Source organism: Phocoena sinus, chromosome 3 (genome assembly GCF_008692025.1).
Source record: "Phocoena sinus isolate mPhoSin1 chromosome 3, mPhoSin1.pri, whole genome shotgun sequence".
In the NCBI taxonomy this organism is placed as follows: Eukaryota; Metazoa; Chordata; class Mammalia; order Artiodactyla; family Phocoenidae; genus Phocoena; species Phocoena sinus.
In genome coordinates, this window is record NC_045765.1 from 48185440 (window position 1) to 48211726 (window position 26287).

The following is a 26287-nucleotide window of genomic DNA, read 5'->3' on the forward strand; positions in this document are numbered from 1 at the left end:
AAAAAAGGAAGGCAGTGGTATTTCTTTAGGATTGCAAATGTCCCCTACATAGTTTTTGCTTTTCTTAAGAAGAACTTGCAAGATCCCTTCAAATAAAATTGGAGCAGTTAAAACTATGGGAAAGATTCAGAGAGACCTCTGCAGGGTTGCATAGTATGTAGTTAATTCTCTTTTTACTCTGTTCTAAATATAATCCTGCTCATTTGCATGCCAATCCCCAGAATGCTTTGTAATTTCACAACTCTTGGCTAGTGGTCTCAGCACTTAAGCTTTAAGAACAAAGCAAAATGTTTAGGGCGTGCCTTTCGCGTCAGTCTTCCCCCCCCCCCAACCCCGTGCTTTGCAAAAGAGTACAGGGAGGTGACCTTTGCTTTGCATTCATCCTCCAAGAGTATCACAGAAATAAAGTGGAGAATTCTGTGGACTTCTCCTGTGAAGACTGCATTCAGTCTAGTTACCCATGAATAACCAGCCGCTGGATTAACTCACTTGAGAAGGAGTGTTTCAGGGGGGCTTAGTCTGCCGTTTGATTATGTGACCAGGCTGGTTCATTTCAGGTTTATGGAAAGCCCAAGCTGGAGTATTCTGTACCCTCTTTCTGTGGATGCTTTTATAGCTTCTCTATTGCAAAGGAAGCCTTCAAGTTAATGAGGAGATATCCTGAAGTGTGGTCGGTGGCCTGCCTTGGAGAGATGTGAATTAAAGATCTCTAACACAGACCTAGTCATGCTCCGTGATACCTACAGAATTTCTATTTAGGGAGCATTAGGATCCACAATGGGGTGTGGTGGTCGTGGGAGACTTGTCTTGCGAGGGCTTTATAGTTTTTGCATAGCAAGCCATTTTTGTTGTTGCTGTTATCCAAGTGGTATATTTGGGATTATTTTTTTCAGGAGAGCTGAGAAAGCTCCCTCATCCGACCATCCCTCAGCCCTGAGCCACAGTGGCTCCTCCAAACATGCCCCCCTTGGCCTTCTATTTGAAGCCGGTAGCAAAATGATAATATATTCCAGCACCGAAAGGTCATGTTTTTGCTCCTCATAGCACATTGATCTCTGTCTATCAGCCCTGCCTAAAGTAAACTCGGCATTGTGAACAGCGCACACCAGATCGCTCACAAAACCCACGGCTGCGCAGTAATGTGCCAGGGCGTTTGGCTTCTCACTACAGGTGTTTTCTACTCTTTACTCACGGAGCAGCGTTAATGCTTTTCCTTCGGTTCTGAGAGCCAGACAGTGGAGTTCCTTTAAAACATTATTTTGAGAATTATTTTTACAATACAGAGAACGGCTGATGGTAGCTGACACGGTGCCCCCTCGCTGCCGTCCGAGAGTGAGGGGTTGCTTCGCATTTTCTGATGCCTATTTTCATGGTCTCGGGATAGCAGCGGCCGGCCAGGCTGCACAAAGTCAGCCCAGTTCTCCGCTTTCTAAGGGGTCGCGGCGGCTGTTTACACACCCAGCGACCAGCAGAGGCGGCGCTCGGCCTCCGCGATAACAAAGGCAGCTGCCGTCGCATCCAGCCCGCGCGGTGGCGAAGGAGAGCGGGTTCCGGGAGGGAAGTCCAGAGCCGTCTCCTTTCTGAAACCAGGGTGGGGAAGGTGGGGAATCGGACCACGGGCAAGTCGGAGGCGTGGGCGCTTTCCCGGGCTGCGGCGGGGCCAGGAGGGCTACGCCGGTGCCTCTCTGCCGCCGACACCAGGGACTGCAGCATCCCCGCCCCGAACAGTCCCTCGCGCCCCCTGGTGGCGGTGGAGCAGGCTGGCTCCGCTGCGCTCTCAAGTCACCAGAAAAAAAAAGGAAGAAAAAGTGGGTGAGGCAGATGCAAGGAGGAAAATCAATAGGGATAAGAGAGAAGAGGGAGGAGTCGCGGATCAGCCATTCTTGTCTTACGGGGTCCCAGCTGGCACCGCAAAAGAAAGGAAAAAAAAAAAAAAAAGCCCGGGCGTGAACGCGAGTGGAGGAGGGTGTGTGTGGGGGGGTCGGGGGTGAAAGGGGGACCGGGGAGATTTACTATTGTCTCTGGCAGCCGCCGCGGGAGCCGGGGAGGGGGGCGGAGGCGAGAGGAGGAGGCGGCGGCCGCGGCCAGCGCACCATTCGCTCCACCTGATCTTGGGGCGCTGTGCGCTGAGGAAGGCGCGGGCGAGCAGGAGTAGAAGAAGGAGGGAGGGAGGCAGCTGCTGCAGCCACCGCCGCCACCATGTCCTACCAAGGCAAGAAGAACATCCCGCGGATCACGGTAAGTCGGACGCCGCCGTGGCTCGCTAGCTCCTGGCCGGCTGCACCGTGGATGGGGGCGGCTTGGATCCCGCCGGCTTCCCTGGGCTGGTACCCGGAGAGGGACGGGGGCCCGGGGCCGGGGCGGGGGTGGTGGTGTGTGGAGAGCGGTGGTCAGTCCGGCCGGCGCGGCGGGGCGCCACCCAGACGGAGCGACCCTGGGATTTGGGGAAAATCAAACAAAGAGGAAACCAAAACAGTGGCGTGGAGAACTTTGGATTATTTATCTTCCTTCCTCACCACCCGGTAGTTTCCAAATAACACAGGGGTCTCGGCCCTCCCTGGACCCCCGCGCCGCCTGGGTCGTCAGTGTGTGCTGCCCCAGGCGAGGTATGTTTTTTGTAGAAGGTTCCTTTTGGCGGGGCGGGGTATGGAGAGATGACACCTTTCCCCAGGGGTACTTGGTAGCCCGACCGCGCCCCTCTCTGAGCTCCAGCCCCGTGGCTCCCCGCCCCCACCCCCCGACCCTACCACCCCGCGACGGTGATGGGATGCCTGGACATCCGTCTTCACCTTGGCCACTCCTTGCTTGTATTCACCCCAGTTCATATTTCGGTGCATCATACTCGGACTCGACAGCTAACGTGGCTGTAGTGAGAATGACCAACTTTTTTTTTTGCCCTTGATGCATTTACATTTTTCCTGTCATTTCTCCCCCTCATCCCAAGAAAAGGCTGAGTTTTTAGAGCAGATTTTAGTTTGCGGTGGCAGCGCACGCTGTGTGCATGCCGTGTCCAACTGCCATTGTGTGCAAAGCCGAGCCTCCCGCGGCCGGCGGGTGTCAGATGCGCTGGGCGAGCGTCTAGGGCGGGGTGGAGAGGAGATGTGCCATAATCAGGTACAGAAGCCTCATCTTCGCTGGCGTCCAGCAAGCAGCTCTCGCGGCAGAATACCGCTCCCTGCTGCGGGATTCCTCCAGGTTGCGCTGAAATGACGCCTCGAATGGAAGGGACATACGGCAGGCTGGAATGGGCATTTTCAAAAAGGGGGCAAGACAAAAACAACAGAAAACCCACTGTCATTTGTTGAGCACGAAGCAGTGCGGTTGTGCTTTGTCTGTAGTGAATGGTGTGTGTGTGTGTGTGTGTGTGTGTGTGTGTGTGTAGTGGGGGAATGGGTGGCTACTCCATCTTTGCAAGACGAACAAAGGAAGTGATCAGCTGGCCCCTGGGAGGCTCTGCAGCTGCCCTAGGGCAGTGCTGTACCTGCTACTGTAGTTCATTTGCCGGGATCCACTAGGTTTTGCTGTGGGCATGAGTGTCTTTGCACTTGCTGGGTTAGGCTTGGAGCAACCTGATTGCAGGCAGGACCTTCCCCTCTGCAGGCAGGAGGAAGCTGTTCTTGCCTCTAGTGCACTTTATTGTCAAGTGGTTTATTTCTGTGGCAGTACCCTACCTTTTTCATGCACCTGAGCTTCACCGGACACAAGCGTGCCCCACCCCTACCTGCTGTCCACTTGCTCCTAGGGAAGCAACACTCCCCAGGGGGATAGAGTTGGGATGGGTAGGGATCCTTTTGCCAGGTAGAGGCATTGGGTTTAAGCCCATCCTCCTTGACCACTGCCTGATATCACTGACTTCACATTATTGTAAAAGCATAGTGAGTCTTTTATAATACACAGTATTTTCTCAGTGCCAGTTGTCTTTGCAAAGAGCTGTGGATGGTATTATTTTTTTTAAAAGCTGATTGAGACAAAAGCTTAATTTTTATACTTATTTCTCTAACTCAGGAGAGACGAGCCTCAGCTCTCATGCTATGATGTGTGGAAGTTATGTTGCATGTATGCCACTTGCTTTATATCTAGTGTGCATTTGCCAGTCCTCCTGTTTGGGATAAGCAGAGAACAGATTATTTTTTTCTTCCCAGTCTGAAGACTGCAATGGTTCTTCTTATGGATTCAGCCTGTGCTATGGCATTGAGCCATGCCCATTCTTCTAGGTATCACTTAAGCCGCCTTTAAGGAAAGATACAGAAATTTAGCCCATATGATAACAGCCTTAGAAGCCCCTGTAAGTGTGGCTGGGCCCTAGTCCCAGGGCCAGGTTTGCAGGGGGCTCCCTTTTGTTCCCACTTGAATTGTCTTCCCTGGGGTGCATCCTTCATTTTCAGTGCTGCTTCCATCCTTTCTCTGCGTGTGGGGCGTGGTGCTGCATAGCAGCCTCTGCCTTGAAGCTGAGGATGTGCCTTCGGCAGCTGTGACGGGAATGGACGGTGGCTGTGAATTTCTTCCAGCCGGCCTGACTTGCATTCATTGTTGAGAGGGGTATGGGCTGGGGAGAGGCAGAGGGACATGGCAGGATGGGAGTGTGGGTCCTTGGGGGCAAGGAATCCATTTGTTGATTTTTCTCATGCTTTGTTTTTGTATTTCCTTGAACAAGAATTCTATTTTAGAACAAAACAGTGTTTTAATTTTTGTACATTTGCAGGTCCATAGATGATTACGGTTATCTACATACTACCAGGGGTGAGATACCCTTCCTAGGTATAGCTAAAAACATAAAAATATGGACACAGGTCTATATATACAGAAAATATGATTAAAGATCTAAATAGAACATATGTCTCATGCTGTCAGTTCTAGTCCGTTTTTTAAAATGGTAAGATTATGGAATTTGAGATAAGTTTCCTATCCTCTCTCTATTCCCTCTGTGAACTGCCCCACCCAGTAGCTGGAATGTCACTGTAATCTGGGGACCGATGGGGGCAGTCTTTCTTGCTGAGTACCTTTGCCTCACAGGCACAATTTGGGGGACACAGTAAGGTTTTGTTTGCTTATCTTCTGCTTTTCCTTCTACCTCTTTTTGCTGCCCTCCTGAGAGTAAAGCCTTCCTACTACCCTGTGTTTATTGGTTTCTGTGTCGCTGGTAGAATTGGCTGGGGCTTTCCCTGGGAGTAGCTCAGGCCTCAGATCTTATTGTTCTCAGGTCACCTACCTGAGTAATCTGCATGTCGTTACCCCAGCACTAGCCCTTGCTTCTAAATGGCAGAGACAGCAGTTTGGGTGGCCCAGCCAATCAGAGCAGGGACCTGGTATTGTCATCCACCTCTGTCTCCTCTGTCTCACACAGTGCGTGGCACATAGATGCCTAGTGATGATTGGTTAAATCAATAAATGAATTAAAAATTGTTCCTACTAAGAACAGCTCACACCTACTGAGTGTTTATTTTGTGTCAAGTATTGTGCCTTATGTGCATTGTTTCATTTAATCTCTCAAATCAACACTGTCTGAGAGGTACTAGAGTTATCTCTATTGTATAGATTCTTTGCTTCTGCCCGGGGTCATAGATATAATAAATGTTCGAGGCAGGACTCAAGCCTCCACACCTGATAGAAATTAAAGTGCATGTCCCTCACCACCGCACTGGTCTTGGTGGCTCTGCCCATACCATCACTGTTATGTGGTGTTAGTAGGGCAAATGGTTTAGGTCCTATAACATGGCCTCTCTTACTTTTTACATTGAATAAATGTAAACTTGGGGGATGGTAGCTGACCATCTCAATTCTGCAGGTAGAAAGTTTGGCAAGTCATTGTATTCTTCTGAGATAAGCTACAACTTGAAGCTCACTGCAAGAGTGGGTGGAGATCTAACACTTAGGCTCCAGTGCTTTACATGTATTCTCTTAGCAGGGTCTCTGCAAAAGCCCATTTTACAGTTCAGGAAATTGAGACCTAGATCGATGAAGTCGGTTATCCAGAGTTACACACTGAGGATTTGAGGCAAAGCTGGAAATCCAACACAAGTCTTGTCTGACTTCACAGCCTCAGCTGCTTCCCAGAGGTACCTGCAGTGGAAATTTTGAAAGCTGTGGATAAAGAGCTCCAGAATTCCCTCTAGGAGACAAATCACCGAGAACTGGCTTTTGGCAAATACCAGTTGGATTTCTGTAAATACCATCTTGCAGCTCATGCATTTCTGCCGCACTGAAAGTTGGGGTGTATGTGTGTGATGTTTAGGATTGCTGGAAGACACCATCCTCTGTCCAGAACACGACCTGGAGAGTTTGGTCTTAGGGTACGTAGTCAGGGCGCTGTGATCTCATTTGAAGGGTGTGATTGTGAGCATTGTGGGTGTCATGGGAATTTCTCACTTGGGAGGAGAAGTAAAGGAGCTATGTGAACTGGAGGAAAACCCAGATCTCTGAACTGGGGGTCTTGAACTAGACTAGAACCTGGGGAAGGGACAGTGCAACTCCTTCCCTGGACCTGTGCCTTCCTTTTGCTTCAGTAGGTGTCACTTTGGATCGGGAGCAGATATTAGGAGATGGAGGTCCAGAGTTTGGGAGACCAAAAGAAGAGGTGTCACCCAAAGCCAGCTTGATCTGTGTAAGGCATCTTGGAAGGGAAATTCCAGAGAAAAGACAGAGGAAAAATATCAAAGACTTAGGAATGGGAAGCATCTTAGATATCTGATCATAGAAACCTCAGCTCAAGCCCTGCCTGGGGTGTGTGTTTGTTACTTTATTTTTTGAACAGGTCTGTGGTGATTCGCAGCCAGGTTATTCCTCTTGCTCAAACACTAGCAAAATGCCTCAGGTGGATAAAGAGAGCTCTGACTATTAGTAACTGTGACGGAGCCAGCTGGGCACTTGGGGGAATTCTGGAGGAATAGATTTCCTGTGAGGATTCAAGTCTGTGTAGTAGAACTGTCAGTTTATAAATAAAAATCCTCCCTCATTATCTCACCGGGATGTTGAAAGGCTCAGATGAAGGAGCAACTGTGGACCGTGGTCTCTGAACCCCGAATGTATGCAAGATAGGAAACACTGATTTATTTATAAAATCTTAACTACTTTGGAATGTGGAAATTAATAAAGGAGGACTTGACAAAGGTCTGAAGTAGGAAGAGGCTACTTAGGGATCAATGTTTTAATACAAGTTTTCTAACCCAAACAAAAATTAACACAATGTTATATAAAAGCTCTGTTTTTTTCCTGCTTTAGTTATTTTACAGTGTTTCTCAGAATTATGCTTGTTTTTAATTTCTGACACGCTAACGAGGCCATTAGACTACCTTTGGACTTGGATACAGAGACTCTCCCTTAACCTAAAGAAAGGGCATTTTCCTTATTCAGTTGAACTATATTGCTTTCGGTCCTAATCAGCTTCTAGCCTAGACTGACCGCAGATTATGGATACCCTTTCTAGCAGTTTCTTCACAACTCACTGTTGAATGGCTTTTTCTCTGTCCTTTCTCCTTAGTTAGGGAGAAAAAAATGATTTGGAAAAGAACCAAGAAACTCTTCATATCCTAAAGGGCCCTCTCTTCTTTACCCATTGACATATTTCATAGAACTGTTTATGTCTGCTTATTATATTTGAAAAATCACAAAATATTTACAACAGTTGGAATGCCTCCCTAGGAGGTAAATGTACCTCTCTTTGATTAAATCACTGCTTCTAATCCTAAAGGGACTGGAAATGTAAATATGCCATGACCTCCTGGAATGGATGCTAATCGGAGGACTGGACTAGGCCCTGGCCACACCCTCCTCAAATCAATGCTCTTCTTTACCTTTTCTCCTATTTTCTGTAGCCGGAGGAAAACAAATGAGAAGGACCCTGGACAACCCAGAGATAGGCTCCTCTGTTTTCAGACTCTTCTACTGTGAAATCTCCCTTTCATAAAATTCAATATGTATCTATTTCAATATATGAAATAGACCAAAAAAATAATTTGGTGGAATAGGGTGAGCCCCTCAACTTGGCCTCTTCTTTGGCCCTAGTCTGTATGTGGAGTCTAGTGTAAAAATGACTTCTCTGGGGGAACATTTCTTCTGTTAACTAGATTACAGGGGACTCAGTGCTTGGAGTAAGGATAGTGGAGCTATTATTTATCACTACCATTTATCGAGAGCCTTAGCGCAAATCACATGGGTTATCTCATTTGACTCATGACAGCTCCTATAGCTATAATGGTTAATCATCATTCTGTGTTCTGGATAGAGGCTCAGAGAGATTAAGTAACTTGACAAAAGTCACACAGCTGCAAAAGTAAGATCCTGGCATTGATCCCTCCAGAGATGAGTTGGTTTCATAGGTAGGAAAGCAGTAATTCCATACTCACAGGTGACTATCCCCACCCCCTTGCCGTCAGCTAGCCAGACCTGTTAGCTCGAAAAAGGGGGCCAGTGTTCACAGGGTGGAAGGGGTGGGAATGGTCAGGTCAAACCTTATCACATCACCACTGGAACGACTGAGCCCATGTCCTTCTAATAGTGGGTCGTGCATTGCTCTGCCAGCTGTCTGAGTTAGCTTCTGGCTCTTTTCCCCAGGAGCATGTGTGTGTTCAGGGTGGAAATGCAGATGCTGTTTTTCTGCCTTGCATAAGTGCAGATCTGGGCCCAGGGCCCCTTCTCACTCTCTGTCCCTGTCCTCTTCCCAGACATAGAACGAGCCAGGCTCTCTGTTCTCCTTCAGCCAGGCCGAGGAACAGAGGACACACCCAGTGCTCTAAGCCAGATGGGGGAGCTCTGCTCGGGAATGGTCCAGGAACGAACGGGAACATCTGGAACTAAAGGGCACAATTCTCTTGGCTAAGTTAGTCTTTTTTCTATGGACGGGCTGGACAGTGAGCTATGAAGGATAAAATGAGATTTTATTTTTTAAGAGAGGGGTTCCTCTGACAGGTAGAGCAAAGGAGCCCTCTTTTTTTTTTTTTTTTTTTTTTTTTTTTTTGCGGTATGTGGGCCTTTCACTGCTGTGGCCTCTCCCGTTGCGGAGCACAGGCTCCGGATGCGCAGGCTCAGTGGCTATGGCTCACGGGCCCAGCCGCTCTGCGGTATGTGGGATCTTCCCAGATCAGGGCACGAACCCATGTCCCCTGCATCGGCAGGCGGACTCTTAACCTCTGCGCCACCAGGGAAGCCCAGCCCTCTTGTTTGATGACACAGGGAAAGGAAGAGCGCCCTGGATGGAGTGTTGGCACATTGCGGTTCAGGCCTGCCCTTGCCTCTAATTTATGTGTGACTCTGGGCAAACCCCTTATTATCCCTCTCAGATTCTGCATCAGTCAAATGTGGGCATTGGACTAGATAATCCGCGAGTCCCTGCCAGGGCAAATGACCCTGTGAGCCTTTATTTTGTCTTCTATTTTCTCCTGAGATCATGGTCAGCCCTCTGTACTATGTTCCAAACTTGCAGAGAGGAGTTCTGATCCCTCCGCATAAGGGAAGAGAGAGCAGTGAGAAAATGGACGAGGGCAGTAGTTGTTGGCTTAAGCTCAGTGGGACCAGCCAACATCTGTGTTGGATATAAGGGTCTTTGGTTGTTTTTTACCCTTAAAATCCTAGCCTTTTTCTCATTCAGAGAGTAGACTTGGTTAATAGGCTCTGTGCAAGAGAGCAATGGAATAACGATGTTTGATAGGTTTTTTCCTTAGCAGAGCTTTAGTATTAAACGAGTATTATTAAAATAATAGCACGATTCATTCGCTGGAACGTACGGTGTCTCTTCTGGATAAGGCTACCATTGATAATGGCACAAAAGCAGCAGTTGCCCCAAATCTAGACTGGTCAAACAAACAAGCAAACCAACAGGGAACAGCTCCGAGTCTATAGATGCTCCGCAAGCTCTTTTCACTTGCTTTTGCCGGTATTTGAAATGCGGTGGCTCCCATGCGATGGAAATAACTTCCCCCCAAAGGCCAAATAACGCCACGGATGCTCCATGAGGTAGGGATGCATTTTTGTTTCACTGCCACTGAATCTCCAGCACGTAGCCTTTGGCTGGCACATAGTAAGCCCTCTGTAAACATTTGTTGAATGAACGGGTACATTTATTTAACATTTACCTTGCAGGAATAATTGCAAGCGAGAAAATGATCAGATGATCAGAACGTGTGTACATTTGGCTTCTACGTCATCCTGACTTTCACTGACAACTTTCTAGAATATTCACTTTTAAGAGATAAGGCTTGGCTCTAAGAAACCAGCATGGGATCCCTGGGTGAAGAGAAACATGACAGCGCCTTAGCAGACCAGTCAGAGTTAACTGTAGTCCAGGACCTGACTGGGGCAGATGTGCCATGGAGTCTATCCATCGTTTGTACTTCTTCCTTCTCAGGCCTCCACTCCTCTCCTTCTTCCAAATTCTGCATCTGGCCTCATTTTCAGCCTCTTTCAGGGGCCTACCTGGGTGCTTCTTACTTGCAAACAGATTCATCGTTTCTCTTACTGCAAATGATTTAAAAGAGTTAATGGAGGCCTTTATGTCCTCTTTCAAATAGAGAAAACTACATGACTGAACCAGGATCTAACAGAGATCTTAACTGATCTCCTGGGCTTGCTGCCTTTACCCAGAAACCACAAGTCATTCCAGTTGTTAGCAGCCAGTAGATAGCCTAGTATGCATTTGCACGGCGAACTCCACCTTTCAGAAGGCTTGGCTGAGGAGCAGCCTGTAGTTCCTTCTCATTTCTCAAGTAGTGTTGGCCATTTTAAAATGGAATGTTTTTGTGCTTGTGTGTGTGTTTTCCCAGAGATTTCCGGCCCCTCATCCTATCGCGTCTGTCAGCTTTCTCTGGGCTTGCAGCTATTCCTGTTATTAGCTTTTATTCTAAAATTCATTTTTGGTTTGAGGGATGGGGACAGTTCAAGCACATTTTACCAAGCTCATTTCTGTCTGTAAACTATACAGTCGATGGTCTCAATACTCTTAAGTGTAATAATACTCGCTAGATCTTTTTAAGGGGAGCATCTATAAGGGAAGACAAAGGGGAGAATTAAATATATTCATGGAGCTTAAAATATTGCATTTAAAGTACTATGTGTATTAAAATGTGTCTTATATAATTAATCATGTATAATAATACCTTTTTTCTATTTTTGATTGAATATTTTATTGACCACCGTCTCTTTGCCTAGCAATGCGATGCTGTCGCAGAAGCATCTAAAATAATGATAAGAATTAACATGTATTTATCATTTATTAAGTGCTTCTTTCCCCTTATCTCATGCAATCCTGAAAACCACTCAATTAGGTAGTTGGCTTTCCAACTAGGTCTTCCCATTTTATTGATGAGGAAACTTCGAGAGATCAGGAAATTGGCCTACGATCACACAAGCCTTTCAGTGGTGGAACCAAACTTCATACTGACTCAGAACCGCATTCTTAACCCCACTCTACGGTGCTACCTTAAAGTCTACCTTCTTTTATCTTCTTGCACCTCTGGGGTCATGAGACATTGGTCCAAATTGGAGTTCACTTAAGTCCAGGATTAAGTCCTCCTCCACACCTGTTTCCAGTGGGGCATGAGGGTCAGGTTATGGCAGATGGGAAGCACAGCCTATTGGTGCCCTGGTCTGCATGGGGTTGGACTCGGGAGCCCTGCCTGGTTCAGGAAGCTCTCCTGCTTTCCCCTCGGAGCAGCCTTGCTTCCAGGAACACCAGGAGCAGTTCCACACTGTTGTACTTTCAGAGCCAGCTTGCCAGGGAGGTGCCCACCATGCCCAGCACCCAAGGCTATTTGAGTTGAATTAGCAAAAAATACCAACGAGGGCTTCTTCTTCAGGTGGATTTGAATGCCACTTCCTCATTCTATATCCCACGCTGGCCTCCCCAGCTTCTTGAATAAATCCTAAGCAAGATTCCGCTGAGGTTTTGACTTGATGGGGCTTTGTAAAACTCATGGAATCAGAAACTCCTTAAAGAATTTTTCAGTCTAGTCTCCCCTTACCCCTTACAGATGAGGAAACTGAAACCCAAGTCCCAATTTGAGACTGACTGAATTAGCGCTTTTTCAACTGTCTGGTTTACTGTAGGATACTGAAATTTACAAAGTGAGTAGGCATTTTTTTCCAATTAAAAAAAAAAAAAAAAACCAAAAAACAAAAAAAACCCACGATGGTTGTAGAAATATTTACCAAAAAAAAAAAAAAAAAATGAGGACAATAAAAATAGGCTACAGTGAAATCATTCAGTGATAGTCATTGTAAAGTTTGAGTATACCCATCTAAAATTTTTGGGCTTCCCTGGTGGCCCAGTGGTTGAGAGTCTGCCTGCCGATGCACGGGACGCGGGTTCGTGCCCCGGTCCGGGAAGATCCCACATGCTGCGGAGCGGCTGGGCCCGTGAGCCATGGCCGCTGAGCCTGCGCGTCCGGAGCCTGTGCTCCGCAATGGGAGAGGCCACAACAGTGAGAGGCTCGCGTACCGCAAAAAAAACAAACAACAACAACAAAAATAATTAAAAAATAAAATAAAATTTTTTCTTCCTACGATATATGCTGTTTATTAAAATAGTATGGCATATTGTTCATGCTATTTTATGTCCCGCTTTTCATTCCATAATATATTATGACATCTTTCTATGTTTTAAATATTCTTTCATAGCATAATTTTATTCTTTTTTTAAATTGAAGTATAGTTGATTTACAATGTTGTGTTAATTTTTGCTGTACAGCAAAGTGGTTCAGTTATATATATATATATATACATTCTTTTTTATATTCTTCTCCATTATGGTTTATCACAGGATACCGAATATAGATCCCTGTGCTATACAATAGGACCTTTTTGTTTATACATCCTACATATAATAATTTGCATCTGCTAATCCCAAACTCATAATCCACCCCTCCCCCACTCCCCTGCTGCTTGTCAAACACAAGTCTGTTCTCTATGTCGGTGAGTCTGTTTCTGTTCTGTAGATAGGTTCATTTGTGTCATGTTTTAGATTCCATATATAAGTGATATCATATGGTATTTGTCTTTCTTTCTGACTTATTTCACAAAGTGTGATAATCTCTAAGTCCATCCATATTCCTGCAAATGGCATTATTTCATTCTTTTCTGTATGGCTGAGTAGTATTCCATGGTATATATATACCACATATTCTTTATCCATTCATCTGTCGATGGACATTTAGGTTGTTTCCGTATCTTGTGAATAGTGCTGCAATGAACATTGGGGTGCATGCATCATCTTGAATTACAGTTTTATCTAGGTATATGCCCAGGAGTGGGATGCTGGATCATATGGCAAGTCTGTTTTTACATATCATAATTTTAAATACATACATATTATCCCAGTGCTTCAATTAATTCCATTTTGTTTGACTCTTTTGGTTGTTTCCGAGATCTTGGTACTAACAGCAAAAATGAAATGGTGGGTGTGTTTTCAGTTACTGTTTTTTAGCTGAAGTTAAATTAAAAGCTACCCCAGGATGAGAAGTTGAGTAACTTGCCCACAGTTGCTCAGCTTGTGAGTATCAGACTCTGATTTGAGTCCTAGTATCTTTAATCTTAGTCTTATATTCTTGTCATCACTCCACTTGCTCCAGCAGTTTTGCCATTTTCCAGGGAAAACTCTGCTTTCCGTCTTTGTTTTCTCCTGCTCTCCAGTGAGCACATTTGTTCCTTCACCACCACCCTTGCTCGCCTCCCTGTCTTGCTGAGGCTGTTGACATTTGTGGAGGTACACAGTGTCTTAGGACCAAAAGCTGCACAGCTGGAGAGGAAATATGCCTATTCCTTTTTCCCCTCCCTCGCCTTAATGGCTTAACCTGTAAGCTTGGGAGCTGGTTTTAATTTCACATTTTCTGTGTGTATGTGCGTTTGTTTTTAAATTTTTTCCCCCTTAATTCTTTCAAGGAGACCTTTATTTGAAATCATACACTCTTTCCCTCCAAGCCAATCTGTGCCCCATATCTTGATGAGATTACTTTGTTTGGGGATATTGATAAATTCAGAATGGGGTTTCTGGTTTATCCAACTAAGTTGGTTTAAATTATGGCCTTACAGAGAGAAAGGGCTTTAAGCAACCTAAAACGTTTTAAACCAATTGAATGTAATCCTCTGCTTCTAGAAAAATTCATCCTAGGTTTATTCCATAAAGAAGGCATGTTTTTGTTTTGTTTTGTTGTGCTTTGATTCCAGTTATTTCATTGCATGCTCTATCTCAGATTCCTTGCTGTGAGAGTACAACCTAGCTTTGCTCAGTAAGGGCAGGAAGAGAAATAAGCGATCCATTATTGCAACCCTCTCATTTTAATAATTAAGAAAAAGTGGGCCAAGGGCTTCCCTGGTGGCGTAACTGGTTGGGAGTCCGCCTGCCGATGCAGGGGACATGGGTTCGTGCCCCGGTCCGGGAAGATCCCACATGCTGTGGAGCGGCTGGGCCCGTGAGCCATGGCCGCTGAGCCTGCGCATCCGGCGCCTGTGCTCCGCAGCGGGAGAGGCCACAACAGTGAGAGGCCTGCGTACAGCAAAAAAAAAAAGAAAGAAAAAAAAGAAAAAGTGGGCCAAAGAGGGAAGATAATTTGCCAAAGGTCACACAGCAAAATAGTTTTTAAGAGCATGAGGCAAAGGACTCATTTCCCTTGCTCTGGCTCAGTGCTTTTCTCACAATTTTTTCCCCCCTGGGGGGAAAATGTGAGGGGGTGGTTGTTATGGGCAGATTTGTGTCCATTCAAAATTCATGTGTTGAAGTTTTAACCCCCTAGTACCTCAAAATGTGACTGTTTTTGGAAATAGGGTCTTTAAAGGGGTAATTAAGTTAAATAAGGTCATTAAGAGGGGGCCCTGATCCAGTACGACTGGTGTCTTATGAGAATAAATTAGGACACAGACACACACAGAAGAGATACCGTGTGAGGACCCAGGGAGGTGGAGCTGGCCATCTACAAGCCAAGGACAGTGACCTCAGAAGGAACCAACCCTGCCGACACCTTGATGTTGGAGTTCTAGCCTCCAGAACTGTGAGAAAACAAATTTCTGTTGTTTAAGACAACCAGTCTGGGACAGTTTGTTGTGGCAGCTGCAAACTAATATGGGGGAGAAGTTAAGAACAAAGCCATTTAAAATTCAAAACTTCAAACCGGGGAAGTTCTCAATGAATAGAAAAGGGAAACCCAGGTAATTAGTATTTCTAAGAAATAATGCCATGCCAAAGCCCCATACTAACTTGATTTTCAATCCATATTTTTATATATGGCATCTCATTTCATGCTTATAACATGCCTAAGGTATAGTTATTATTAGTTCCACTTTACAGATGAGAAACTGAGGCTCAGAAATTTAACTTATCTAAAGTTTCGTATTTATTAGCTAAGTGGGGTGGTGGTAGGTCCAAATCCATCTCCTTGTCTGACTTAAAACCCTCACCCACTACACTGAAGTTAACCCAAGCGGTTTAGTAACCATTGTTATCAAGTTGCTTAAAGTTAGGAAGAGAAAAAATATACTCTGAAGTCTCAATCACCGGAATCCACTTAATCGATTGAACAGGAAATACTTGGCCCTTGATTTTAGGGTAAAAAGGGAGATCAGGGACATTTTAAAGATAATCAAGGTATTTGAGGTCTACTGCAGAGTCTTCCCAGTGGCTTATACCTTCACACGTCAAAGTGGACAGCTACACATAATGAAGAATGAATGTTCATAGTGATGGGCCCCAGGCCCCAAAGAAATCTGACCCATCAGAGGAGAATCAGTTACGTGTGCTGGGTCACATTTGCTAAAGCAGGAAACCAGACCTGTATATCTGTAACATGAGGGGAGGTGGAAACTGTGCCAGAGTTTTACAATTACTTATTTTAGAAGTGTTTTCAACAATAAGACCTGATAAATATGTAATCAATCAAAAAAAAATTAAATGAACTTGAGCTGCTGGTAAAACCACTTGTTATGATATGGGAAACAGAAGGTGCTTGAAATATTGAATGTGGATGGCTCTCTTGCAGCTGTGCCCTCCCTGTTTTAAGGTTGTGTGGTCTATCATTTCTAAAACATATGGGTTAAACTTACTTGGACTTTATCAGTGAGAAGACACAATCAAGTTAAGAGGTGGCTGGGCTTTGTTTCCGGCAGGTATTGGGGTTAAGGCCCAGCTCAGCTATATAGCAGCTGTGTAACTTAATGGGCCCTACCTTTAAAAGAGAATTTTAATCCAGCCACTTCTCACCATTTTTCATCCCTGCCACCACCCTAGCTGACCCTCCATCAGCTTACTGCAGGAACCCTCCAATGGTCTCAGTGCTTCCACTTTGCAACCATCAGGTCATTTCTCCATGCATAAGCAGCGTGATCCTTTTAAAATGTAATCAGATCAAGTCACTCCCAGCTCAAAAATCGGTTGGCACTTGGAATAAAACCCAGACCCATGTGCTCAAGGTTCCACGTGGCCTGGCCCTGACTATCTCCACTGCCCCCAGTGTCTTGGCATCAGCTGTCCTCCCTTCTCACTCTCCCTTGGACCTGATGTGTTTATCTGCAGCTCAGAGCTCTGTCCTTGCTGCACCCTTGGAGCGGGGAGCAGTCTTTTCTAGGAGGCTTTACTTGTGGAGCTCAGTTTGGCTGATAGCTTCCTAGATATGCCCTCTTTGAAGACCTAATCAGAAGCAGTCCCAGACCTTCTTCCAAGCCTCCATCCCCTCACCTCTTTATGTTTTTAAATTTTTTTTAATTTTTTAATTAAAAAAAAATTTATTTATTTTGGCTACGCCGGGTCTTAGTTGCGGCATGTGGGATCTTTAATTGTGGCATGCAGACTTCTTAGTTGTGGCATGCACACGGGATCTAGTTCCCCGACCAGGGATCGAATCCGTGCCCTCTGCATTGGGATTGCAGAGCAGAGTCTTACCCACTGGACCACCAGGGAAGTCCCTCACCTTCTTTCTAAATGTCACTTATCACTGTTGAAATTACAGTACTTATTTATTGGCTGACTTATTCTTTGCTGTTTCAACTCCTACAGTTGCAATGGCAGGGAATTAATTTTGTTCACTCGTGTATCCCTAGTACTGTGAAAAGGAGGCATTTACAAACGTTAAATGAAGGAACGAATGGATAAATAAATGAATGAAAAGGCATGTTGTTCCTTTACTTTAAACTAATGTGCTTTCCCTTAGTAAGTGGTTTAGGGAGAACAGGTGTCAAGGAAACAGGGTTATCAGAAGACAACTAAACTATCTGCCCCATGGTCTAACCTCAAGTGAATGAAATGATCAATGAAAGATGAAAAGACTTGGGATAACAGACACAAGTCATAACACAGATGAAAACCTGCTGCATCTGAGATGACTTGAAGAGACTTGCAAAGGTCCTAACTCCTTTGTTATTTCTTTTAGACACAATTTAATACATGTCACAATACACATTCTGGAATGCAGAAAACACCTGCAACTGGAAACTTCAGTTGCCTTAGCACTTTTGGAAACATTTCTGAGCAGAGACACGTCATAAAAGAACAGACTGTTTTGGAACTATTCCAAAGAAGATTATTCTCCTGGTGTTAGAATCACAGAAAGTGAACCAGTGATCATTGGGAAAAGAAGCGGGTAACTCATGGCTTTGCAGGTAGGGATGAAGTCTGCGGGCCCTTAGCCACAGGGAATCAATTCCTGTAATGTCAGCATAGCATTTGCAAATAGAAAGCAGTCTTGAATATATCCCAGGAAGTGCCTGTTGTGTGAAGCCTTAGATCTTCATTGAAGATGAAGAAACCTTTTGTCACAGCAGGATTAACTGCCCACTAGTCTCATTTTTGCGTTCTGATAATTTTCAAGTGGTGCCTCAATTATATTTATTTCAAGGGTTCATTTCATTCCAAGTCTGCCTGATCTCCTGAAGTCCTTGTTCTCAGAGCATCTGCAGTTTTCTCTGTCAATATAACTTGGACACGTTTGGGGCCGAAGAGTCAAAAATAGTCAGTGCTTAAACACCGATCTATCAAATGAAAGCAGAGCTGTGGGTTTGCAGGTATCAGAAGGCTGTGACCCAGAGAGTCAGTCATCACCACTGTCTGCTTCTTGTGTCAAGAAAGAGCCAGAAAAAAGAGAGAATGCCCCACCTCCTCTGCTTCCCATACTCCTTAGGAAGTTTGGGTTCTTATAGGAAGGTAGTTAAGGCCTATATGTAAACTAAAAAGAGGTGAAAAGTCAAGCTACTTTTCAGAGATAGCAGTGAGAGTGGGTAGGCATCCAGGTGAAAGGTACTGACATAAGATTTGAGTCCAACTTTGAAAGAAACGTGCGTTTCTTGAGCACTACCATGCACCAGAATTTGGGCTTGACTCCTGACCTCAGTCCTTTGGAGCAGATATAATTGTCCTCATTTTACAGCCAGGACTGTGACTGTAAAGCCCTTCTCTTTCTCACCATTCCACTGAGCTGCCCTGGCAGATTCACCACTTAGATCTTTTAGCTGCAAAGTGACTGACGAGGCAGGCCCCTTTGCTGTCCTGTACAGACCCAATCTCTGATGTCTGGACTTCTTGGCAGAGCAAACCGAGAGCATCTCTGCTCTTTGAAACAGTCCCTCCCTCCCATGCTGTCTCTCCAAGGGCCCTTTCTGTGGCCACCTGGTGTGAGCTGCAACACGGCAGCCGTACGTTGTCAACGCATCCACCACAGGCCAGTTTTAGGAAGTCGAAGAAGCCAGTGGTTGCGTGCTTGCAACCGCAATCCCCAGGCAGCCCTGGCCAATTGAAAAGGGTCAGACTTGGAGAAAAATCGCTGTGGCCTTCACAAATAGAGGGGGAGCAATTGCCTGTCATTTGAAGGTGCCGCTCACACATTCCAAGGCCCAAGCCCGTATTGCTCCTCTGGGGATTGCATTTTGGCTGGCTTTCAGATTTAGTGAAAGAGTTTTTTGTTTCTGAGAAGCAATAGCGGGAATTCACTGGGCTTTCCTGTCATTCCAAAGGCCCAGTCAAAGCCAGCTGCCAGGCACACATGATCAAAGTGGAGAGAGAGCTGCTTCTCAAAGAGGGAAGAGGGTCCCATTCAGTGGACAGCAGCCCCCGAGAGGCAAAGTGCCTTGCTTGGGTTCGCAGAGCTGGGACCAGAATCCGGGTCCTGACTACCATTCCAGGCGTCCGTACTACCCTTCATTGCCTTTCAGTTGGTATAGCCATCTCAGTGTAGGGTTAACTCAACTCCATCCATCAGCTTCTAACCAGCCTGTTTAATCTCAAATCCCCATTCCTGCCTATTTGGTGTGTGGCTAACCAGCACCTCAAAATTATTCTTCATGCTCTTGCACCCCAACTTCGTGACTCGTTTCTCTTCTGCATTTTTATTCATCGGTTCTTCCTGGCCAGCCTGCCTTGAAATATCATTTACCTTTGGCACTTCACTTCCTATCTGTCTATCTATCTATCTATCTGTCTATCTATCTATCTATCTATCTATCTAAGTATAGTTGATTTATAGTGTTGTGTTAGTTTCAGGTGTACAGCAAAGTGATTCATATATATATATATATACACACACACAACACATAACACACACACATATATATTCTTTTTCAGATTCTTTTCTATTATAGTTTATTACAAGATATTGAATATAGTTCCCTGGGCTGTACAGTAGGACCTTGTTGTTTATCTATTTTATATATAGTAGTTTATATCTGCTAATCCCAAACTCCAAATTTATCCCTCCCCCACGCCTATCCCCTTTGGTAACCATAAGTTTGTCTTTTACGTCTGTGAGTCTGTTTCTGTTTTGTAAGTAAGTTCACTTGTATCATTTTTTAGATTTCACATGAGTGGTGTCATATGGTATTTGTCTTCCTCTGTCTGATTTACTTCACATAGTATGATAATCTCTAGGTCCATCCATGTTGCTGCAAATGGCATCATTTCATTCTTTTATCATGGCTGAGTAATATTCCATTGTGTATATATACAACATCTTCTTTATCCATTCCTCTGTCGATGGACACTTAGGTTGCTTCCATGCCTTGGCTACTGTAAATAGTGGCACGTCACTTTCTCTTCCTCTTCAGTTGCTAATTAGATTCCAGCTTTCCTCTGCAGTGTGCCGTACATGTTCTAATCCATACTCTTGCTGTCATCTGGACCATAGCAAACTCCTTATTCTTTTTTCCTTTTTATAATTTTCTATATTAAATCCTTTTAAAAAGTTATAAAATGGCATATGCATTGTGCAACTAGTGAAATAATGTATGTAAATAGAGGAGAAAGAGAAAAGAAAAAAGTTCCTTATACCTCCTCCCTTTGCATCCTTTCCCCCTACCATACCTAATGTTGACAAATTTGGTATACATCCCTCCAGGCCTTTCTCCTGCTCATACAGAAACATAATAACAGTATTTGTTTGTTTGCTTTTGCAAGACCAGTATCGTATTTTGCACATTGCCACTTACTTATTTTAGATATTTCTTCAGTTCAAGATATAGATTTAACCTGTTTAAAAAGTAGCTGCACCATAATCCACAGTGTGGCCGTATTGCAGTTTATTAAACTGTGTCCCATGGTTGGATGTTCAGGGACTAGGCTGGATGTTTTCTGTTTGCCTCTTCAGCTGCCCTCGCCAAGGTTTTCTGTCCTGCTCCACACCCTGGACCTGTCTGGGCTGCACCAATAGGTCCTTTGCCCTTGGGCTCCTGGTTGGATTTAGTTGATGTGGCACCACTAGGGGACTGGAGGGAGGGTGGACCGCGAAATCAGGGTGTTTTCCCTCTGATTCCTTGCTGCTGGGTTGCTGTGGAGTGGCGACGTGCCTCTGCTGGAGGTCACAGCAGGCGCCCTCTCCGCACAGCTGCCCTCTTCAGCTCCGGTAATCGCTCCTCTGGCCTCCTTGGGCCTGGGGATGGCATTTCTCCCTGCTGTTGGTGTGCTCTGGATCCATTTAATTTCCCTAAACCCTGCCCACGCTTTGTTAAATAATCCCTTTGTTAAATGCACTTTAATAATCCAATTTGAGTATTGCATCTGTTTCCTGGCATCCTGAGTGATACAGATTGTTGCTTTTTCTTCCTTTTCCCACCCCCCACCGCTTGCTGTTACATTCTGACTAGTTCCTTCCTTTATCTCCAGCATGGCCATTCTGTCAGCGTTTTTTTTTTTTTTTTTTAACTCTTCGATTGTATTTCACTCATTTTCTCAAAATCCTTCCACAGCTCCCCAGGACCTATGGGATAAAGGTCAAACCCCATAGCCAGCCACTGTTTGCATCCCCTTCGTCCAGAATCCAAAGCATCAGGGACCCCACCTATTTCCACAATTTTCCCCTGAAATGCATTTCTTGCCTTGATACGTTTGGTTTTCCCAGTGACTGGTTATGTGACACCAGACCCTGCACTAACCCCCCTAAGCTTCCATGTCTTCATCAACCCAGTGGGGAGAAAACAGCAGATAATTCATTTCATTGAGGATTAATTGAACAAAATGTACATAAAGCTTCTAAGAGTTTCTGACATGTAAGTTTTCAGTAAATGCTAGTTACGAATTATTGTTCCCCCACTTGCCTTGGGTCATACCTGTGGGTCCAGATTAACCATTTTCCCAAGACCCACCTCAGCTCGTCTCTGTGGACCCTTCTTTGATTTCTACCGAGGATTTTTCTCCCATTTCTCTCTCTCTCTCTCTTAATTAATAGACTTTGCTCTTCAGATCACTTTTTTTTTTTTAACATCTTTATTGGAGTATAACTGCTTTGCAATGGTGTGTTAGTTTCCGCTGTGTAACAGATCTCTTTTAGGTTTACAGAAAAATTGAGCAGGAAGTAGTAAGAGTGCCCATCTGCTCCCTCCCATTCCCCCCCCACCCCAAGTTTCCCCTTTTATTAACATATTGCATTGGTGTGGTAAACATTTGTTACAGTTGATAAACCAGTATTGATATATTATTAATGAAAGCCCATAGTTTTACATTAAGGTTCACTCTTTTTTGGGGGTACCTTTCTATGGGTTTTGACAAGTGCATAATGCCTTGTATCCACCATTAAAACATCTTATGCAATAGTTTCACTGCCCTGAAAACCCTCAGTGTGCTCTGTCTGTTCACCTATTCACCCTTCCCTCCCACCCCCTCCCTCCCCAAACCACTGATCATTTCACTGCCTCTATAGTTTTACCCTCGCTCTTTTTACTATACATTATTATTTGTGGTCATGGCTTAATTTTTCCGACTGTTTTGTTCTTGCCTTCCCGTACACCTAACATAACATCTTCACAGCCAGTAGTCACACAAGTGTACGTTTCAGGAATGAATTATTAAACCTGTTTATCCCCAGAATCAAGACCTGGTTGAAATTTCAGGCCCTCCTTCCTGATGAAGTAGGCGTTTGGCTTTTACACAGGCTGTCGAGCTGATGGGACACAGGATCCCGTTTGAACATAGCTGGACCCCAGTTGCCTAGCGTGCATATGGGACAGAGAGCTTTCACCCATAACACATGGATTTGAGGCCTAAAAGTACCAATGCAAAACAAAACAAAAAACCCCCAAATAACAAGCAGAACACAAAACTCTCCCATAAACCCAGACCAAATGTTGCCATGAATTAGATCTCTAAAGCACTGAGTTCTCTTCAATCTATATTCTACTTTATACTCTGTCCTGAGCAACACATTTCTCAGGCACTTTATATGTAATAGTAGTAGCTACCTTACATTTATACTGCAATTTGGATTTGCCTTTAATTGTACATGTACATAATCAGAGCAATAAAATAGAGGTGGTAGCACAATCGTGAAATTAGTAGTAATATTTGTAATGCCTGCCACGCATGGAGCTTTTTCTAAGTGCCCCGACCCTGCATCATGATATTTAATTCTCACAGTAGCTGGGGAGGTAGGCATTAGTATCTGTACTTTACAGATACGTAAACGGGCCTTTTTAGAGAGCTCCACCTTCACTCAGCTGAAGACGCTGAGGCCCAGAGCTGGATCAAGCCACTTGCCTAGAAGCACACAATGAGTTAGCAGAGATGCCAATGCAGCTGTGGCTTCCAAACTCCCTTGGTCGCTACCTAAATGCTGAATGGTTTTGCAAACTGTGATTAGGGCTGGTTTCCATCCAGACAGCAACCTTTCCATTTTTCCTTCCCCAAAGCCCAGCTAAAGATGGACCACATCAAAAAAAAAAAAAAAAAAAAGAAAAATGGGCTTCCCTGGTGGCGCAGTGGTTGGGAGTCCGCCTGCCGATGCAGGGGACACGAGTTCGTGCCCCGGTCTGGGAAGATCCCACATGCCGCGGAGCGGCTGGGTCCGTGAGCCATGGCCGCTGAGCCTGCGCGGCCGGAGCCTGCGCTCCGCAGCGGGAGAGGCCACAGCACTGAGAGGCCCGCGTACCGGAAAAAAAAAAAAAAAAAAAAAAGATGGACCACATCTTTTTTCTTGTACCCAGATTTGTCACATCCTATTTTATGATAAGGCATGCTTGTTGTCACACTAGATTTACCCACCCTGCCCCTCTCTCTCCTTCTCCCTAACCTTCTGAAACGGTGATCCTTCATTCCAATAACCTCCTCCGTGTGCTGTGCTGCCCAGTACCTGGGACGTCCCTGTGACTCTGCTTTGGACACTGCTCAAGCCCATGGTGGCTCACGTTGGTCCATGTCGGTCCATGTTTCAAGAGCAGGGATGGTAGTCCTGCTGTACGTTAGATCATTTTAGGTCATTCTGGAAGAGGACATTCAATAACACTGAACCACAAAGAGAGAAATTTTGTCCCTTTTCTAGTTATTTTTCTAACCTTCTGAGCAGGTCGAGGAAAAAGTCTTAGCATAGTGCTACTTTGTCTTGAACACCACCCCTCCACTCCCCGCCCCACCCTGACACTGCGTAACCTTCCCCTTTTTTTTTTTTTTTTTTTTTTTTTTTGTGGTATGTGGGCCTCTCACTGCCGTGGCCTCTCCCGCCGCGGAGCACAGGCTCCAGACGCCCAGGCCCAGCCGCTTCGCGGCACGTGGGATCTTCCCGGACCGGGGCACGAACCCGCGTCCCCTGCATCGGCAGGCGGACTCTTAACCACTGCGCCACCAGGGAAGCCCGGTAATCTTCCTTTTAACAAAGGTAGCAGATCTGAGCTCATCCTTCAGAACCCTTTTGAGGGCAGAGAATGGAGCCAAAGTTTCATGAGGTTTTTATTGTATTCATTCCTAGGTTTACTGTCTATTTTTGGTAAGTGATACTGGCTTAGAATTTATGAGAGTGAGACAGTGTTTACTTTTAAAATATATTTATTTCAGGATAATATTAAGTAAATAACAGTACAGTTTGTACCGGGATCTGTCCAGTATCATGAAAATAGCACAGTAGTGACTGAGGTTTGGGCTTCACAGGCCCAGCTGACCTTCCTGCTTGAGGTTGGAATGGCTTTGTGGCTCCTCTGTCCATCGCTGTGTCATCCCTCCCCTCCCCCTCCTCTGGTTCCCTGTCTGGTTATCCACTCGTGCTTATCCGTGTCTGGAACCCTGTTAAAGACTGGGAGAGTGTTATCGGGGGCTGGGATTAAGATGCCATCCACGGTTCATTTCGCCACTCCAGTCTGACCCAGGGCAGGGCACATCACTTGTCTGGCCCTTCGATAATTACGTCTTCAAAATGGTGAACATGAAGTTCTGGGGGGAAGAATGTGCACAGCTGGCTTTGATGTTCTAGTTCAGAAGAGGGAGCCGCCACCCTACCCTGGTTAAACCTGCCCTTGGCTACTGCTTCCTCTGCATTACTGCTTTCCTACCTTGTGGTCTGTCCTTCCAGGGCCAAACCAAACACATGAAAGAGACAACAGTGCTTGCCATTCATTATGCATTCTGCTCGGTGGGCTGTGCTTTGAAGGGAGTGCCCCCCCGACTCTCCCCTCCCCACTCTCCTCCCTACCCACTCCCACCATTAGCCTCCATGGTGCACACTTGGTCATAATTATGTTTGGGTGGTGAGAGAAAGGAGGGATGTTTTTGAGATTCATCTGTAGCAGTTCAGAGGTTTGTAATAGCCAGCCCTGTACAACTATGCCTGGTTTCAATAAAGACTCAGAGCCAGGAAGCTGCATTGCCCTTCAAGAAGTCTTATTTCCTCCCTGACCTTACTCGTTCTCTCCGTCTCCATGGCATGCTTGTCATTGAGGGGCCTGGAAACAGATCCATGCATTGGGCAGGGAGGGTGAGTTTGGGGGCAGGTTTGAGACCTTGCCACCCACTCCGCATTCCTGCTGGAGGAGAGCAAGTAGATTGTTATCTGCTCATGGAGCCTTATTTCCAGCGGAAGAGTGACCTGGAGGGGCCGTGGGAACTTGTCCTGTGGGAGTGGGTTTAAAAGAAGAAGTCTTGGCTGACCTTGGCAGCTGGTGGCAGGAGCTGAGAACAGTTGCTGGGGGTTGGCTGGGGACTGGCGCCTCTGGAATTCCCTTTATGGCAAGGTCTGTTAGATTTTGATTAACAAAGTGTTAGTTCAGTTCTTCTAGAATATTTGTGAGAGGGCCATTGTACAGTGGCCAGTTATGATTGAAAGGAAGAATAATTATGATAGTAGCTCACATGTACTAAGCATCTATAAATTGCCAAGCAGAGTTCAACCCTTTACCTATAGGAACCCCCATAATCCTAACCAGCACCCTGAGAGAAAGATACCATTGTCCCCCGTTTCACAGATGAAGTAACTGAAGCCCAGAGAGGTGAAGTCACTCTCCCAAACACAGGTAGTGTTCGTTGCAGAATTCAAACTCATGCCTGTGCATCTCACCCAAGGTTGCATATTTAACAGCAGAGGTGGGATGAGATCTCTGGTCTCCTGAAAGCCTATTCAGTACCTTTTCCTAAATACCACGTTGAGGCAACCAGGACTATCTTAGAAAGCCTTTTCTCTGTCTTCTTTAAATGATGCTGCTTTGGGGAAGAAAAGCTACAAGATTTCATCTGTGTAGTCTATCCATCCTGTTGTATTCTTAAGCATGGGAGTGTTTTTAGGGAGTCAAATCTAATTACCCAGATGGGAATTTATTTTAAATAACCACCTGCACCTTCATCTGGACTTAGAAAGGATCTTGAGTCCCCACTGAGGGTCAGAGTCTGTGCATTGTGATTTGAACACAGGTACTAAAAGATTTTATTGTGGAAGACTCCTTCTTCAGTTTATATTCTCTTTTTCTCTTCCTGGGATTATAGTTTTTATTCTGAGCTGCTGGCATGTCTGCAGAGTATAGGACAGATGTGTCCTAAGTACTGTTCTGGGGCTGATTTTACTGAGTGAGAAGAAATCCACAGAGGGCTCTGGGTTCTCTGGGAGGCATATTCTCATTAGCTCAGACAGACGTGGTAATTTAA

The 26287-nt window shown here is 45.3% G+C and overlaps 1 protein-coding gene across 5 annotated transcripts in view; it reads left to right on the forward strand.

Annotated features, from left to right (window-relative positions):
• DPYSL3 (dihydropyrimidinase like 3) overlaps positions 1 to 26287 on the forward strand; it is a 157950-nt gene that overhangs the window by 90952 nt on the left and 40711 nt on the right. Inside the window, exon 1 of one of the 5 annotated variants that reach the window (XM_032627693.1) lies at positions 2049 to 2238. The exons of 3 other annotated variants lie outside the window; for them this stretch is intronic. In XM_032627693.1, coding sequence (XP_032483584.1) covers positions 2200 to 2238 — 39 coding nt within the window. In that variant the 5' untranslated portion in view covers positions 2049 to 2199. Of the gene's footprint in view, positions 1 to 2048; positions 2239 to 6209; positions 6291 to 26287 lie in introns of those variants that run through there. One more of the 5 variants, XM_032627692.1, reaches the window with a different exon arrangement.